The 19,306-nt window shown below is 45.3% G+C and overlaps 1 protein-coding gene across 2 annotated transcripts in view; it reads right to left on the bottom strand.

The window, feature by feature from the left end:
* galnt7 (UDP-N-acetyl-alpha-D-galactosamine: polypeptide N-acetylgalactosaminyltransferase 7) overlaps window positions 1–19,306 on the bottom strand; it is a 126,191-nt gene that overhangs the window by 28,844 nt on the left and 78,041 nt on the right. For both annotated transcript variants that reach the window (XM_073048003.1, XM_073048002.1), the window contains exons 4-5: window positions 11,404–11,534; window positions 9,029–9,108 (exon numbers count right to left, since the gene is read on the bottom strand). In XM_073048003.1, coding sequence (XP_072904104.1) covers window positions 9,029–9,108; window positions 11,404–11,534 — 211 coding nt within the window. The remainder of the gene's footprint in view (window positions 1–9,028; window positions 9,109–11,403; window positions 11,535–19,306) is intronic.

Below are 19,306 nucleotides of genomic sequence, written 5' to 3'. Positions count from 1 at the left end.
TCCTAGTCTCCTCAAACTCCAAATAAAGTATAGCCGCTGTTGTGTCTTCTTTGTAATCAGTGTATTGGGCCCAGGATAGATCCGCAGAGATACTGAAACTGTTCACTCCCTCCACTCCTGCTCCCAATGAGGACTGGTGTGTGTTGTACTGTTTTCTGTTCTAATAGTGAGAATTGGTGAGAGAAGGTGGAGTCTGACTGGCCTGAATAATGTTTATTTAAAGGAGGGACAGGACAACATTGAGTTTGCAGCCTAAAAGGTTTTACAAAGGTATTTGACAAGACAGTATTCAAAACAGGTAAAAGAACATGAAACTGAAGAACGAGGGGCAAGCTGGATCCAAATTTGACTGATTGAAAGAATGTCATGGGAAATGGGGGGGGGGGGTTTAATTGAGAGGGTGGCCCCTTTTCCCCAGGGTGGCAAAGGCCAATATCAGAGGACATCTGTTTAAGGGGAGTGAGGGAAAGTTCAGGGGGGGATGCCAGATGTGGGTTTTAGTTTTAAACACAGAGTGTTAGGTGCTTGAAATGTGCTCTCTGGGGTGGTGAAAGACATTGATGCAATAGGGACATTTAAGAGTAACGCATACAAAATGCTGGAAGAACTCAGCAGGTCAGACAGCATCTATGGAAAAGAATATAGAATCAATGTTTTGGGCCAAGCCCCTTCATCAGGGACATGTAAGAGACTCTCAGATAAGCACATGGATGTTGAAAGTTCCCACCTGCTTCGAAAGGACAATTATACCAGTGCCTTAGAGGGGTAGTGTGAGCTGCCTTAATGACTATCGTCCAGTAGTACTTACATCTACGGTGATGAAATGCTTTGAGAGGTTGGTCATGGCTAAAATAAACTCCTGCCTCAGCAAGGAACCGGACCCACTGCAATTTGCCTATCGCTACAATAAGTCTACAGCAGATGCCATCTCAATGGCTCTTCAAGCGACCTTGGGTCACCTGGACAATACAAACACCTATGTCAATATGCTGTTCATTGACTATAGCTCTGCGTTTAACACCATCATTTTTATAGTCCTGATTGAAAAGTCAAGGAACCTGGGCCTCTGTACCTCCCTCTGCAATTAGATCCTCGAATTCTTAACCAGAAGACCACAGTTTGTGTGGTTTGCTAATAACATCTCCTCCTTGCTGACAATCAACAATGGCATACCTTAGGGGTGTGTGCTTAGCCCACTGATCTACTCTCTCTATACCCATGACTGTGTGGCTAGGCATTGTTCAAATGCCATCTATAAATTTGCCGATGATAGCAGAATCTCAGATGGAGCCAAGAGGGTGTACTGGAGTGAGATATATCAGCTAGTTGAGTGGTGTCGCATCAACAACCTTGCACTCAATGTCAGTGAGACCAAACAGCTGATTGTGGACTTCAGAAAGGATATGATGTGGGAACATGAACCAATCTTCACAGAGGGATCAGAAGTGGAGAGAATGAGCAATTTCAAGTTCCTGGGTGTCAATATCTCGGAGGATCTAACCTGTTCCCAGTATATCGATGCAGCTATAAAGAAGGCAATACAGCAGCTATATTTCATAAGGAGTTTGAGGAGATTTGGTTTGTCACCTAAAACACTCAAAATCTTTACAGATATACCATGGAGAGTATTTTAACAGGCTGCATCACCTTCTGTATTGGCGGTGGGGGATGGGGAGGCTACTGTAAAGGATTGAAAGAAGCTTCAGAAAGTTGTAAAATTAGTCATCTCCATCATGGGTGCTAACCTCCGTAGTATCCCAGACATCTTCAAGGAGCAGCGCCTCGGAAAGGCAGCCTCCATATTTAAGGACCTCCATGACCTAGGACATGACCCCTTCTCATTGTTACCATCAGGAAGGAGGTACAGAAGCCTGAAGGCACACACATCACACAGTCTCTCTCTCTCTCTCTCACACACACACACACACACACACACACACACACACACACACACACACACACACACACACACACACACACACACACACACACACACACACACACACACACACACACACACACTAAAAGAATTAAAACCTATATCTGCAATTTAAGATAGGACTTTTGATGGGCCTGCATAAGATATGGATCAGCTAACAAATATGTTCAGTTCTAATCCCACACTTCAAGAGAGATGCAAATGTCCTAGAGAAGGTGCAGAAAAGATTTACTTGAATGGTTCCATGGATCTGGGATCTGAACCATAAGATTAAAATGGAGAAGCTAGAGATGCAGCTCTCGGAGCAAGAAGCTCAAGAGAAGTATTGAATATGATGCATAAATTCTTAACTGGGAAATAGAGGAGAAAAATAAAGTAACACATACAAAATGCTGGAAGAACTCAGCAGGTCAGGCAACATCTATGGAAAGCCATAAACAGTCAACATTTTGGGCCAAGGTCCTTCATCAGTGACTGGGTCTCAACCTAAAATGTTGACTGTTTATTCCTCTCCATACATGCTGTCTGACCTGCTGAGCTCCTCCAGCATTTTGTATGTTACTCTGGATTTCCAGCAGCTGCACAATCTCTCGTGCTTATGTTGAGGAAAAACTACAGTATACCTTTAGAAGATTGGGAAATCACAGATTAAAGCTATAGATATAAGATAGTGGGAAAGGTACAGAGGAAAAATCTTTTTTTCTAATGCTGAGAAGTGTTTATGCACGGAGGGAATCAGATTGGCATTTGGGGAAAAATAATTTACAGGGCTATAGGCCATTACTGGAAATGGAACTGACTGAATTCCTCAGTAGAGTTGGCGTGGATTTGATGGATGCCCTCCTGATTCAAGGTTTAGTGGCATTTTCCAGGTAAGTTAGCTACTCTTTTGGTTAACCAGAGATAACCAAACACTTGAGTCATCATGTATGCATGCCATTGTATTCATAACTGTTGAGCTGCAGCTCCTTACGGACTGTGTTAGGGAACTAGAGATACACCTCAATGACCTTAGTCTAGTCAGGGAAAATGAGGAGGTGATCCTTAGGAGACAGATAAGTGGGTAACAGTCAGGAGAGGGAAGGGCAAGAGTTAGATAGTAGCGAGTACCCTGTGGCTTTCCCCCTTAACAACAGGTACTCCTGCTTGAGCACTGTTGGGTGGGGATGGCCTGCCTGGGGGAAGCAACAGTGACCATGCCTCTGGCACAGAGTCTGGCTCTGTGGCTCAGAAGGGTAGAGAAAGGAAGAGGATGGTAGGAGTGATAGGGGACTCTATAGTTAGGGGGTCAGGCAGGCAATTCTGTGGACGCAGTAAAGAAACACAGATGGTGGTTTGCTTCCCAGGTGCCAGGGTCCAGGATGTTTCTGATCACATCCACAATATCCTGAAGTGGGAAGGTGAGCAGCCAGAGGTCGTGGTACATATTGGTACTAATGACATCGGTAGGAAAAGGGAGGGGGTCCTGAAAATAGACTACAGGGAATTATAAAGAAAGTTGAGAAGCAGGACCTCAAAGGTAGTAATCTTGGGATTACTGCTTGTGCCACATGATAGTGAGTATAGGAATACAGTGAGGTGGAGAATAAATGCATGGCTGAGGGATTGGAGCAGGGGGCAGGGATTCAGATTTCTAGATCATTGGGACCTCATTTGGGGCAGGAGTGACCCGTACAAAAAGGAAGGGTTGCACTTGAATCCGAGGGGGACCAATATCCTGGCAGGGAGGTTTGCTAAGGCTATTGGGAGAGTTTAAACTAGAGTCGCTGGGGAGTGGGAACCAAACTGAAGAGACAGAGGAAGGGGCGGTTGGCTCACAAATCGAGAAAGCTTGTAGACAGTGAGAAAGGATGGGCAGGTGATAGAGAAGGGATACACACAGACTTATGGTTTGAGATGTGTCTATTTTACAAGGAGTATCATGAATAAAGAGTATGAACTTAGAGTGTGGATCAGTACTTGGAGCTATGATGTTGTGGCCATTACAAAGACTTGGATGGCTCAGGGGCAGGAGTGGCTACTTAGAGTGCCAGGCTTTAGATGTTTCAGAAATGACAAGAGAGGGAGGCAAAAGAGGTGGTCTGGTATTGGGAAATGAACCTAGCCAGGTGTCTGGGAAATGAACCTGGCCAGGTGTCAGCTCTCTCAGTGGGTGAGCATTTTGGAGATAGTGATCACAATTCTATCTCCTTTACCATAGAATTGGAGAGGTATAGGAACAGACAAGTTAGGAAAGCGTTTCATTGGAGTAAGGGGAATAATGAAGCTATCAGGCAGGAACTTGGAAGTGTAAATTGGGAACAGATGTTCTCAGGGAAATGCACGGCAGAAATGTGGCAAATGTTCAGCGGATATTTGTGTGGGGTTCTGCATAGGCAAGTTCCAATGAGACAGGGAAAGAATGGTAGGGTGCAGGAACCATGGTGTACAAAGGCTGTTGAAAATCTAGTCAAGAAGAAAATTAAAGCTTATGAAAGGTTCAAAAAACTAGGTAATGTTAGAGATCTAGAAAGTTATAAGGATAGCAGGAAGGAGCTTAAGAATGAAATTAGGAGAGCCAGAAGGGGCCATGAGAAGACCTTGGCGAGCAGGATTAAGGAAATCCCTAAAACGTTCTACAAGTATGTAAAGAGCAAGAGGATAAAACATGAAAGAATAGGACCAATTAAGCCTGACAGTGGAAAAGTGTGTATGGAACCGGAGGAAATAGCAGAGGTACTTAGTGTGGAGGGCTGCAGAGGTTACAGCAGGATATCAATAGGATGTAAAACTGGGCTGAGAAGTGGCAGATGGAGTTCAAGCCAGATAAGTGTGAGGTGGTTCATTTTGGTAGGTCAAATATGACAGCAGACATATAGTATTAATGGTAAGACTCTTGGCAGTTTGGAGGATCAGAGGTATCTTGGGGTCCAAGTCTATAGGACACTCAAAGCTGCTTCACAGGTTGACTGTGTGGTATACAGTGCATTGGCCTTCGTCAACTATGGGATTGAGTTAAAGAATCGAGAGGTAATGTTACAGCTGTATAGAACTCTGGTCAGAACCCACTTGGGAGTATTGTGCTCAGTTCTGGTCACTTCACAATAGGAAGGAGGTGGAAACTATAGAAAGGGTGTAGAGGATATTTAAAAGGATATTGCCTGGATTGGGGAACATGCCTTATGAGAACAGTTTGAGTGAACTTGGCCTTTTCTCCTCGGAGCGATGGAGGATGATAGGTGACCTGATAAAGGTGTATAAGATGATGAGAGGCACTGATGGTGTGGATAGTCAGCGGCTTTTTCTCAGGGCTGAAATTACTAACATGAGAAGGCACAGTTTTAAGGTGCTTGGAAGTAGGTACAGAGCGATCTCGTCAGGGTTAAGTTTTTTTATGCAGTGGTGAGTGAATGTAATGGGCCGCCGGCGACTGTGATGGAGCCGGATACAATAGAGTCTTTTAAGAGATTCTTGGTTAGGTACATGGAGCTTAGAAAAATAGAGGGCTATGGGTAACCCTAGGTAATTTCTAAAGTAAGTACATGTACGGCACAGCATTGTGGGTTGAAGGGCCTGTATTGTGTTGTAGATTTTCTATGTTTCCATAACGAATGAGGTCACAACATTCTAATCACCCGAGAGAATTAATCAGTACAATTAGCTTATGGATGTGCTTATCATTCAAACCTAGAGGCACAGAGAAGTCATGGCTACTAATCATTCAAGTGTATTTATGCAAAACTGAATTAAATATATTTTTAAATGATACTCTTGGGATAGCAACGCCTTTAGTAAAGTTGGCATTCATTACTCATTCCCAACTGCCCTTGAGAAGATGGTGGCCCACCAATTTTGTAAAGCACTGCAGTTTTTGGGCTATTAATTGGCGAGCTCCTAGACCTAACTCAGTACAAATGTAATTTAAATACCCACATGAATACATCACTTATTGCAAAATGCTCTGTCAATGACAATTTAAAATCTCTTTTATGTGCTGCTCAGGTTCTGCTGCAATGAACTGCAGCATGGTTATAACGGCTTCTCCCACAATAATATTATTCCACCTATTGGAAAACGGTGCCAAAATTGAACACGTGAGCTAATGGATGGGGTATTATTCAAGTGGTGAGTTTATCCTGGATGATTTTGAGGTTCACAATTTTTATTGAAGCTGAATTCATCTAAGCAAGTATCCCATCACATTCTTAATTTTCTGCCTTGTAAATACTAGAAAACTACTGGCATGTCAGAAGGCAGGTTTTCTTTGTAGCTCCTGATCTGTTTTCTTGCCTAATATTTATATAGCACTGTGTAAGTCTCAGGCACTTATAAATAGCTAGGGAGCATAAAACCTTTGCATAGTACTGCATATTGGTTAAAATATGAAGGTGGCTGGGAAACAGTAATAAGAGTACTTAAGCTTGTATTAGCTCAGTAATATTAAAGGTTATTTGGTAATTGGAAAGACATCATATATAGTACTACAGAAAAGTCTTAGGCACCTGGCTATGTATATGTGCCTGAGATTTTTGCACAGTACTGTGTAGCTGATGCGATTAAATGTCTGATTATTGTAAAGCACCAAGATGCTGCTAGTGGGAAATAGTAATCACACATAATGCCAAGGGGAGCTGGTTAGATTTTCACTTGTTAGAAGGTGGCATGGAGTATAGTGATTAGCGTAACTTAATTTCAGCCTCAGCAACCTAGGTTCACTTCCTCCACTGTCTGTAAGGAGCGTGCAGGTTCTCCCTGTGACAGCGTGGGTTTCCTCCGGATGCTCCAGGTTCCTAACACATTCCAAAGATGTACGGGTTAGTAGGTTCACAAACAAGAGAAGATCTGCAGATGCTGGAAATCAAAGTAATACATACAGAATGCTGGAGGAGCTCAGCAGGCCAAACAGCATCTATGGAAAAGAGTAAATAGTCGATGTTTTGGGCTGAGACCCTTCGTCAGGACTGGAAAAAAGAGATTAGAAGCCAGAGCAAGAAGGTGGGGGGAGGAGAGGAAGAACTACAAGGTCGTAGGATATAGGTGAAACTGGGAGAGGGGGAGGGGTGAAGTAAAGAGCTGGGAAGTCAATTGTTGAAAGAGATAAAGGGCTGGAGAAAGGGGAATCTGATAGGAGAGAGGACAGAAGAAAAGGAAGGGGGAGGAACACTAGACGATGGGCAGATAAGGAGATAGGTGAGAGAAGGAAGGGGGAATGGCGAAGGAGAAGGAGTAATTAACTTAAGTTTGAGAAATTGATGTTCAGGGATCAAGAAAATCAGGTTAGTAGGTTAAATGGTCACACGGGTGCAATTGGGTGACAGACTCATTGGGCCAGAAGGGCCTGCTACTGTGCTGTATCTCTAAATAAAATAAATGAACCTTTACTGATTATACAAATCTACAAAGGCTCTTTGAATGGTGCAAGGATAAGTGCATTGAAGAAGAAAACACTGAAAGCTGTATAGATGTCAACATATCTCATAGTAATATACTGTAAGTTGCATCGGACTTCTTCAAATTCCATGTAAGTAAAACACAGAAGCCATTTTGTGCATGGCTGCTTTCTCAGACATAGAAGAAGAAGAATAGCCCTTAACTCGGCGGTGGAGTTATCGGGGTCCCGTCTTTTGACGGTGTTTCCGTAGCAAGCTATCTTTGTTTTTACAAGGCTGAGTTGCTAGCTCAATGCTCAACCCAACTTGGATTTGAACTCAGGAACCATCGCTCCGGAGTCCGGCACTGATATTATTGTGCCACCAAGCCGGACTTTCTCAGATATAGCATTGGTACAAATCACTAGACTGTCCCTTTAAAGCATTGAAATTGAAGGAATAATGATATAAAGACATTAATCAATTTTCTACTTTTCCCAAAAGCGCATGGGAACTTTCGTGCTGTTTTTGTTTCATTTCTCCAATACACTCAAAGATTTTTGACTTTGCAATGCAAAACTCTGTGTTGGTGCTGATCTAAGACCTATTAAAAAGAATACATGTTTACCCTTTTGATATTAGGCCCTCTGCTGGTTGGGGTCAACCATGGATGCTGCGTGCTAGCTGTCTACATGACACGCAAACCAGGACAGTACAATATGGAGGGCAAGCTGTTGTTCATGTAGTGGGCACCCCTCTCCACATAGTGAATGAATCCAAACAAACTGCAGAGACCGATACAATTTGGCACCAGCAGCGTCGCAGGAGTTGCCAATCAGCGTTGAACTCAACTGCCTTAGGGACTCCAGCTCCATATTTTCCCTTTGGGGTTTATTCTTGAAGCCTCCCCCATGAGGGTGTATAGCCACAAGGCGGCGGAGGTTTGAGATCAGAGTTTTCTTTCTCCTAGGTGAGCCCCATCTGCCCAAAGCAACTGGTTTGTAAGGTGCCAATAACTTGCCTTTGCCTCTTCTCCTGTCAGTGAATACTGTTCCGCTGGGCTTAGTAGCTAAGCCCCATGTGAAGGCCAGGAGCTGGACTTGGTTGTCAGAGGCGATTTGAGACACATAACAATGGGAGCATTTAATAGGTAGTGGGAGCTTATTCCCAATACCACCCTTGGTTATGACAAACTTAAATCACCTTTTGATAAGTTCTTCCCATCTACAAGGCACAAGTCAAGAGCACGATGGGATATTCTCCATATCCCTGGTTCAGGGAATTTCCAAAAGCAAAACTCAATACCATCCAGGGCAGAGAAACCTGCTAGAGTTTTATCTCATTTGCAAGCCTAAGCATTCATTTCCTTCATTGCTGAAGTAGAGTGCCTCAATTACGTGCACTCTACAATCTCTAGCTCCAAGCACGAAGGCAGTAGGCACATGGGGAGACCACCACCTGCAGGTTCTACTTCAACATTTTATAAATATATCATTGTCACTGGGTCTAAGACCTGGAACTCTTTACTCAATAGTACTGTGGGAGCTTCTTCACTAGAGAAACTTTAGTAATTCAATAAGGTGACACGTCACATACTCTCAAAAGGTAGTTGGGAATAGACAATGTTACAATTCAAAAATGGGTATGAAAGGGAAACAAACTACAATCCCAAGTAATCTAACTACTAGTATCTGATTTCCCAGTTTCTGAACTACATTTGAAGGAAAACAGCTCGCCTTACCTGTCTGCAGCAATGGGAGCTATTAGTGGTGCATACCAGTTATGTCCAACTTCACAATGAGCATCAAGATATATCAAAACCTGGAAATTAAGGAATAAAGGTTTTGCAATAGATGCTGAAACTGTGTAACACTAGACCCTTGAGTGATATAAGCACATTTTAGGGAATGTTTCATTTATTGACAGTCATACAATTCACATAAATAAGCTGGGAAAAAGATAAAATGGAGTATATTTTACTAGATTGGAGGGAGCACAAGTTGAATGATTGTTTTGGGTCTTGGATGGTGGGAAGGGAAGAGGTGCATCTTCTCTGGTTACAACAGGAAGATGCTGTGGGATGGGAAGAGGTAGGTGAGGATAGAAGAGTGGAAGATGTGACTGGTGGTAGTATTGTGGTGGAGCTCACAGACATTGTGAAGGAAATAAATGCCAGTTTGATTGCAGAAAAATCAAGGACGGAACTGAAAACTCAAACAGCGACAAACAAAGTAAGTGAGAAAAGACTAGCAATCAATTTAAATGATAAAGTAAAGGATGGCATATGAATAGTAATAACATTACCTTGGAAGAGTGGGAATTGTTAAGGACAAAAATGGGACCCCACACATCAATGCCAAGGACACTGTTGTTAGATCCAACTGTTTAATTGCTATTTTCTTTGCAGTTTAATAATTGTTTGCTTGCATTTTATATTATTACTTCAATGCAAACAAATGCTTAGTATGCTTCCCAATGTGCATATGCAGTTGTTCAGTGTGTCCCCTAATGGTTATACTGGTATGATTTTAGAAAAATTCTGCAAGCTTCTCTTGGTACTGCATTATTTGAATAAAAGCTTTCTAACTGGTTGACTCTTATCTACAAATTTGAATGGAATTTTTCTTATCTGTGGAGTATAAAAAGAGCTGCTCCACACTGGGCACCATCTTTTGAATCTCCCTCTCTTCAATTAGTAGACTTCTATCACTGTCTGTTTCCAACCCTCTTTGTTCTCTTAATGCTTAATAAAACGATCGTGAAGCAACACATTTTGTGCCTCTTTTCCGACTTCTGAAAGAACCTTGGATTAAACCATCAGAATCCAACACTGTTAAGACATTGAATACTTTGCATCAGTCTTCATCAAGGAAGTGGGTGTTTTGAAAGTACAAGGGAAGTTATGTTAAAAATTCTTAGCATGATGGCAGTAGAAAAGTTGGCTAAACTTAAAGTTGGTAAGTCACTTTAATCTTGTGGGAAGCTTGGTAAGACTTCAGAGGAGCACTGACCATAATTATTTAATGCTCTTTGGATATGGAAATGGTGACCTAATGGTCAATGTTACTCCCTCATTAAACCAAGATTCTAGTAAATATAGGTGATTAATATGAACGTCATTTTGGGGAAAGAGGACAGCGGCAAATTGTAGCAGGGCATAAACAGGCAGGTAAATGAAGCTTAATATAAGATTCATTTTAGTTGCAAAGAATGAGAAGTGACAAAATAGAATAAAGACAATTGTTCTAAAAACAGAGGGACCGGAAAGGGTGGGTGCACATGTCATAGAAAGGTGTCAGGACAGATTGCGAAATGCTTTTATAATTCTACCATTTATCAGCCAACGCCACAGCACAGAGGAGCCATGCAATCCTTTGTAGAACATCAGTCCTACCTCACCTGGAGTATTCTATTCAATTCTGGTTACTTCTTTATAGAAAGAATGTCAAAGCTTATCGGAGTAGTTTCTGTGATGAGGGACTATAGTTCAATGAATGAAAAGAAGCTGAGACTGTTTTTCTTTAGGGAGAAGGCTTTAGGAGATCTGATAAAAGTATTTAAGATGATAAGGAGTGTGGACTGAGTGGATATTCACAGGTGTTCCCATTGGTTGGAGGTGGCAAGGATTAGAAGTCACAGTATGAAACAAAAGGAAAACGAATTAACAGCGACATGGGAGAATATTTTAATACAGTGTGTTGAAGGAATCTGGAATGTGCATTGTGGACTTCAAAAGGGGATTGAATAAATATATGGTGAAAACAAATTTGCAAACCTGCACTGAAGAGGACAGTAGATGGAACTAGTGAGTTGCTCAGGTATAAATCTTGTATATGGCTTCCACTTGTGCTGAAACAATTCTAAGACACTGAACAGTTAAACATTGTTATGAATAAGATTTTGATTTTTAAAGCACATAAGTGAACCAGATGGGGTTTAATGACAATCCAGCAGTTTCATCTATTTTATTCAGACTTATTTAATGAACTGAATTTAAACTGCCTAGCTGCTCTAGTAGAATTTGGGCCATTAGTTGATAAATTTCAACTAATATTCTAGAAAAAGATCCTTTTCCACATCATGCAGATTTTGAATGAATAAGAATCCATACTCTACCTGTCCAAGTGTTGCTTTATGAGCACCAATACTTCTTGCTTGAATTAATCCTTCCCTTCTTTCATTTCGAAATACTTTGACTAATCCATTCCATTGTTTCAAATACTCATCTAATCTTTCTTTTAAATGTGCTGGAGACAAGACAACAACAAAAAAAAAACAGTAAATTATTTGAAGCCAAGGATATTCCAAACTAATTTTGAAGTTAATGCTACAATTAAGAAACAGCTCATAGTGCAAAACTCTGGGGAGTCACGTCCAAAAGACTTCACGGACAAAGAGTCATATCCATAGGACTCTATCCCCTGGAATGCTGGGAATGAGAGGAGATCCAAAGAGGTGTGCACAATTATGAGGGGAATATATATGCAAGCCTTCTTCTCACAGGTTGGGTGATACTAGGACTAGAGGTCATAGGTTTAGGGTGAAAGGTGAAATATTTAAATGGAATCGGACGGTGAACTTCTTCACTCAGAGGGTGGTGCGAGAATGGAATGAACTGCCAGTGGAAATGGTGAATGCGGGTTCAATTGTAGCATTTGGGAGAAGTCAGATAGGTATATAGCTGGGAAGGGTTTGGACAGATATAGTTCAGGTGCAGGCATATGGGACTCAGCAGAAGATCAGGTCAGTATAGACTAGATGGGACAAAAGACCTATTCCTATGCTCTGTGCACAGTAGGATTTCTTTTTAAAAAATGGACTAAATGTGAAAACACATCATAGCTTCATGCAATTAAATCTCTACATACAAAATGAGGGCTGCTGCTTGATGAGAGATTTTAAACTTCTATTTAAAGCAGTTTATTTTCTGAAATGACCACCAATAATGGAATGGATAATTACAGCATAACCGATGTCTCTGTGTCACCAGTCCAGTGTCTCCAATTTATAGTTTAGTAACATAATCATATCTGCAATCAGAGCAATAAGACACAAGGTGGAGAGGTCAGAGTGGGACAGCACCAGGGAACGGAAGTGAGAGGCAATTGGAAGCTCAGGGTCACCTTTGTAAACTGAATGGGGAGGGGGGTTGTATTCTGCAAAGCTGTGACCCAATCTGTAACTGCTTCTCCACTGATGGGCTAGCTGATCAATTCCTATAATACAAATGGCCCAATGCCATTGTAAAGTACAGGGATTAAGAAGCTGGTAATCAAAGTGTTTTGAGTTGATAGGTTTAATATAGAGATGTTGTGATCTTTGTGAGTGATGTTTATATGCAAAAGTGGAACATAGGGAAACTAGGCTGGTAGAGATTGTGGATAAAATATCTTGACCCCAGTGGGGCTACTTCACATTCTTATCTCTTTAATGTCTTGCTAATGGGCTTCACTCCCTTTTTTCGCTTGCCATGTCTGCTGTGCTCCATATTATGTCATTAGATGTGTGCCTCACACTGGGCGAACTTTAGATGTATAAAATGAATTAAACCTGTATGTTCATGTGCCAATTTCCAGATTGTCATTAGTCAGCTCTGAAGTACATGCCAGTGTGTTATCATGTGCAGAAATGAGTATTTCTGTACAAATCGCACACAAAAGCATGAGTAAATGGGTCTATTTTTTAGATAATTATGCATTAAGGTTACTTGGTTTAATACTTACTTTATGCCAGACTACATTTAACAACTAATGCAGAGGAAACATTTTTTTGAATCACTTTAGAAGGGTGAGCTGACATCATCAGAAATCCATCTGGTTACACTAAAATTAAGCTAAATTTCATCAAGCTGATTAATTGACAACCAAGAGTACCTGGGCCCTAGGGAGACAGAGTGGATGTAGAAATGATGTTTCCAATGGTGGGGGAGTCTAAGACCAGAGGACACAGCCTCAGAATAGAGGGGTGTTCAGGAATTTCTTTAGCCAGCGAGTGGTGAATCTGTGGAATTTGTTGCCACAGGCAGGTGTGGAGGCCAGGTCATTGGGCATATTCAAGGCAGAGGTTGACAGATCCTTGATTGGTCAGGGCACAAAGGGATACGGGGAGAAGGCAGGAGATTGGGGCTGAGGGGGAAACTGGATCAGCCATGATGAAATGTCAGAGCAGACTTGGATGGGCCAAATGGCCTAATTCCGCTGCTATACCTTATTTTCTTTTGGAAATGGTGCTGCTGGTTATAACAACATTGAACAACTTGCAAAACGCTGGAGGAAGTCAGCAGGTCATGCTAAGGAACAAACAGTCAACTTTCGGGTGAAGATCTTTCATCAGGACTCATAAGAACTTAGCTAAAAGAGGTAATGAATTAAAAAAAAATGATAGCCGACATGTGCTGGATTGTGGCTACCCTGAGAACAGCTTCAACCTAATGTTGTCATTTTTCTTTTTGTTTCCACTTGTTTCCAGTATGTGGACATCAGTGGTACCATCAGTATGTGTTGTTCATTCCTAATTGCCCATGACTGCCCACGTAAGGGTGTCCTTCCCCAAAGGACTTTGGTGAATCAGACGGCTCTAACAAACAATCCGGTAGCTTTGTGGCTACTGTTTTCAAGGCTGTTTTTATTTAAACTGATTATCTGAAATTAGCAGTGGTGGGGTAGAAGTGGAGGTGAAAGTGCCTACCTAGTGTGGAAATGCCTACTTTACTAATATGAGGGAGTAGAAGTGCTGGGAATTCCTCAGAGTCAAGAGTAAAATTTGCATTTTGTTCACATATTGCTTTAAATTCCATATTAAAGTGAAGTCCCAAAGCAAAGAGCTTGTAAAATGATGAGCAACACACACACAAAATGTGGAACTCAGCAGGTCAGAGAGCATCTAGGGAATGGAATAAAGAGTCAATGTTTCTGGTTGAGACTAGTCCTGATGAAAGGTCCAGGCCTGAATTGTCAATTCTTTATTCCTTTCCATAGATGCTGCCTGACCTGCTGGGTTCCTCCAGCATTTTGTGTGTGTAGCTCTGGGTTTCTAGCATCTGCAGAATCTCTTGCAAAATGATGCCCCCTTGTGGATTCCTGAAAATATTATACTGTAGCGATGTGCTACACACAGCGCTGAAATAACTACACGCAGTCGGTAAGTCGTTTCGAGACTAGTTTATTCAAACTTCGCAGAGCTGGTATTTAAATCCCTAGCGCCCGCCCTCTCCGGGCGGAAATGACGTCAGAGGTGCATTACCAAAGTCTCTCCCCGCACGCTGGCTATTTGTGAGCCGGTTCGCCTGCACAGAAAGTGGGTCGCCACATAACCCCCCCCCCCCCAGAACCGGCGATACACCCCCCAATGTCCTCAGTCTGGATCAACCTCTGTTTGGGAGGTCTGCCTCTGCGCCGCAGTGCTTGAACTTCGACCGGCTGCGCCAAGTCCACATGGGCTGGTTTGAGTCGATCCACCGTGAAAACCTCCTCTTTCCCCCCAAAGTCCAGAACGTACGTGGACCCGTTGTTGTTGATCACCCTGAACGGCCCCTCGTACGGCCGCTGTAGCGGCACCCGGTGTCCGCCGCTTCGTACAAACACAAACTTACAGTTTTGCAGGTCTTTGGGTACATGGGTCGGGGTCAGTCCGTGCTGTGAAGTTGGTACGGGGGCCAGGTTGCCGAGCCTTTCACGTAGTCTGTCCAGGACTGCTGTGGGTTCTTCCTCTTGCCCCCTTGGGGCTGGTATGAACTCTCCCGGGATGGCCAGGGGTGCGCCATACACCAACTCGGCCGACGAGGCGTGCAGATCCTCTTTGGGCGCTGTACGAATTCCAAGCAGGACCCAGGGAAGCTCGTCCACCCAGTTAGGTCCTCTCAGGTGGGCCATGAGAACCGAGTTCAAGTGACGGTGGAAGCGTTCCACCAGTCTGTTCGACTGTGGGTGGTAGGCAGTTGTGTGGTGCAACTGTGTTCCCAACAGGCTGGCCACAGCTGACCACAGGCTGGAGGTGAACTGGGCGCCTCTGTCGGAGGTAATGTGGGCCGGTACGCCGAAGCGTGCTACCCAGGTTGCAATCAGTGCTCGGGCGCAGGAATCGGCAGATGTGTCGGTGAGCCGGACCGCCTCTGGCCACCTCGTGAACCAGTCTACCACCGTTAGGAGGTACCGCGCTCCTCGGTACACTGGTAGGGGGCCCACGATATCCACGTGAATGTGGTCGAACCTCTGGTGGGTGGGTTCAAACTGCTGTGGCGAGGCGTTAGTGTGCCGCTGTACCTTGGCTGTTTGGCACAGCGTGCACATTCTGGCCCATTCACTGACCTGCTTGCAAAGTCCGTGCCATGCGAACTTGCTGGAGACCAGCCGGACGGTTGTCCTGATAGATGGGTGCGCCAAACCGTGTATGGAGTCGAAAACCCGCCGCCTCCAGGCTGCCGGGACTATGGGGCGAGGTTGGCCGGTAGCCACGTCGCACAGGAGGGTCCTATCACCTGGGCCTACGAGAAAGTCCTGCAGCTGCAAACCCGAGACTGCGGTCCTGTAGCTGGGCATCTCGTCGTCTGCCTGCTGCGCCTCCGCCAGTGCTGCATAGTCCACGCCCAGGGACAGGGCCTGGACAGCTGGTCTGGAGAGTGCGTCCACCACGACGTTGTCCTTTCCCGAGACGTGCTGGATGTCCGTCGTGTACTCTGAGATGTAGGACAGATGTCGCTGCTGGCGAGCCGACCAGGGATTGGACACCTTCGTGAAGGCGAAGGTCAACGGTTTGTGGTCCATGAACGCGGCGAACGGTCTGCCTTCTAAGAAGTACCTGAAATGCCGGATTGCCAGGTATAGCGCCAACAGTTCCCGGTCGAAAGCACTGTATTTGAGCTCGGGTGGTCGCAGGTGTTTGCTGAAAAACGCCAGGGGTTGCCAGCGACCCTCGATGAGTTGTTCCAGCACCCCACCAACTGCCGTGTTAGATGCGTCCACTGTAAGGGCGGTAGGGTCGTCCATTCTGGGGTGCACTAGCATCGCGGTGTTTGCCAAGGCTTCTTTCGTTTTAATGAAAGTGGCGGCGGACTCCTCGTCCCAGGTAATGTCCTTGCCCTTACCCGACATCAGGGCAAACAGAGGGCACATGATTTGAGCAGCTGAAGGGAGGAAACGGTGGTAGAAATTTACCATACCCACGAATTCCTGAAGGCCTTTGATTGTGTTGGGTCGGGGGAAATGGCGGACTGCGTCTACCTTAGCGGGCAGAGGGGTTGCCCCGTCTTTAGTAATCCTGTGGCCCAGGAAGTCGATGTTGTCGAGCCCGAACTGGCATTTTGCCGGGTTGATTGTCAGGCCGTATTCACTCAGTCGGGCGTAGAGTTGACGGAGGTGGTTCAGATGCTCCTGACGACTGCTGCTGGCTATGAGGATGTCGTCCAAATAGATGAAAGCGAAGTCCAGGTCGCGTCCATTAACCGCTGAAACATCTGTGCGGCATTCTTTAGGCCGAACGGCATGCGGAGGAACTCGAAAAGGCCGAAAGGGGTGATGAGTGCCGTTTTGGGGAAGTCGTCCAGATGCATCGGGATTTGATGGTATCCCCGGACGAGGTCCACCTTGGAGAAGATCCGTGCGCCGTGCAGGTTTGCTGCAAAATCCTGAATGTGCGGCACAGGGTAGCGGTCCAGTGTCATAGCCTCGTTCGGCCTGCGGTAGTCGCTGCATGGTCTCCAGCCCCCTGTTGCTTTGGGCACCATGTGCAGGGGGGAGGCCCATGGGCTGTCGGACCGCCGTATGATCCCCAATTCCTCCATCTGCTTGAATTCCTCCTTCGCCAGGCGGAGCTTTTCCGGGGGGAGCCTTTGTGCACGGGCGTGGAGGGGTGGTCCCTGGGTTGGAATGTGGTGCTGTACCCCGTGTCTGGGCATGGCTGCTGTGAACTGCGGTGTCAGAATCGATGGGAAGCCCACCAGGAGTCTGGTGAATTTGTTGTCCGACAGCGTGATGGAGTCCAGATGTGGGGCCGGCAACTGGGCTTCACCCAGGGAGAACGTCTGCAAAGTCTCGGCATGTACCAGTCTTTTCCCTTGCAAGTCGACCAGCAGGCTGTGAGCTCGCAAGAAGTCCGCCCCCAGGAGTGGTTGGGCCATGGCGGCCAGTCCCACGTGAACCGGCTGGCGCCAAACTGCAGCTGCACTGTGCGGGTGCCGTAGGTCCGTATCGTGCTGCCATTTGCAGCCCTCAGGGTGGGTCCTGGCTTCCTGTTGCGGGTGTCGTACCCCGTCGGGGGCAAGACGCTGATCCGCTCCGGTGTTGACCAAGAAGCGGCGACCCGACTGTTTGTCCCAGACGTACAAGAGGCTGTCCTGGTGGCCAGCTGCCATAGTCATTAGCGGCAGCTGGTCCTGACCCTGGCAGGGCGGGCGACAACGGCAGGCTTTTGTGCCTCACCGCTGGTGGTAGAAACACCACTGTTCACTGGCCTCCTCACTCCTGTCTCTGTGTTGTGTGCGCCCCCCTGCCGGGCCTGGTCTGGTCTGCTGTTGGGCGCGTGGCCTGGTAATCTGACCAACGGACGCCACGCTCTCCCTCTTGGCTTTCCACAGCACGTCTGCCCGGGCCGCCACTTTCTGGGGGTCGCTGAAATCTGCGTCGGCCAGCAGCAGATGTATGTCCTTGGGCAGTTGTTCTAGGAACACTTGCTCGAAAATGAGGCAGGGCTTGTGTCCGTCAGCCAGGGACAGCATCTCGTTCATCAATGCTGACGGCATTCTGTCTCCCAAACCGTCCAGGTGAAGCAGGCGGGCACCCCGCTCACGCCGTGAGAGGTCAAAGGTCCCAATGAGCAGCATCTTGAATGCTTCATATTTGCGTTCTTCCGGGGGCGACTGTATGAAATCCGCAACCTGGGCGGCCGTCTCCTGGTCAAGGGCGCTCACCACATGGTAGTAACGCTTGGAATCAGAGGATATCTGCTGAATCTGGAACTGGGCTTCTGCTTGGCTAAACCACACGTGTGGTCACAGCGTCCAGAAAGTCGGCAGTTGTAGCGAAACTACGTGAACAGATGAAGAGTCGGTCATCTTTGATCCAAATCCCGTTTGGACCGTCGGGGTCACCAATGTAGCAATGTGCTACACACAGCACTGAAATAACTACATGCAGTCGGAAAGTCGTTTCGAGACTAGTTTATTCAAACTTCGCGGAGCTGGTATTTTAATCCCTAGTGCCCGCCCTCTCCGGGCGGAAATGACGTCAGAGGTGCAATACCAAAGTCTCTCCCCGCGCGCTGGCTATTTGTGAGCCGGTTCGCCTGCGCAGAAAGTGGGTCGCCACAATACATCTTTTTTTAAACTATAGAACAAATTCCAGGGTTGGCAATAGATGTCAGATGGTAAATGCACAGGAAAGAATGAACAAAAGTAAGGAATCACATTACATTACAGATTATTATATTCTCATATGGGATCAAAGGAGGCTATTCAGTTCAGAGGTAACGTCACCTCTCAAAGGATTTTCATATATCCCCTTTGATTAGTTTAAATTAACTTTAATAATCACAAGTACATCTAAATAATGAAACATACGGTTAAATGTGTTGTTTGTGTCAATGACCAACAGTCTGAGGATGTACCTGCGTTTCCGGTGTCAACATAGCATGACAACAACTCACTAATCCTAATCCTATGTCTTTGGAATGTGGGAGGAAACAGGAGAACCTGGAGAAAACCTATGCGGTCGTGGGGATAACGTACAAACTCTTTACGGAAAGTGGCGGGTATTGAATCCGGATTGCTGGTGCTGCGAAGTGTTATGCTAACCGCTAAGCTACTGTGCCACCTAAATTAAGTTTATCATCATCATGTGCCGTGTTGACTTAATGTGGGCGATCGTGGTCTTATCCATGACCATAATTGTTCTAGGCAGATGTTTCTAAAGAAAAGGTTTGCCGATGCCTTCTGGGCAGTATCTTTACAAGATGGGTGACTCCAGCCAGTATCAATACGCTTCAGAGATTGCCTGCCTGGCATCAGTGGTCACATAACCAGGACTTG

Source organism: Hemitrygon akajei, chromosome 6 (assembly GCF_048418815.1).
Source record: "Hemitrygon akajei chromosome 6, sHemAka1.3, whole genome shotgun sequence".
Lineage (NCBI taxonomy): Eukaryota > Metazoa > Chordata > Chondrichthyes > Myliobatiformes > Dasyatidae > Hemitrygon > Hemitrygon akajei.
Note: the sequence above shows the minus strand (reverse complement) of the source record. Positions and strands in the feature narration are given on the sequence as shown.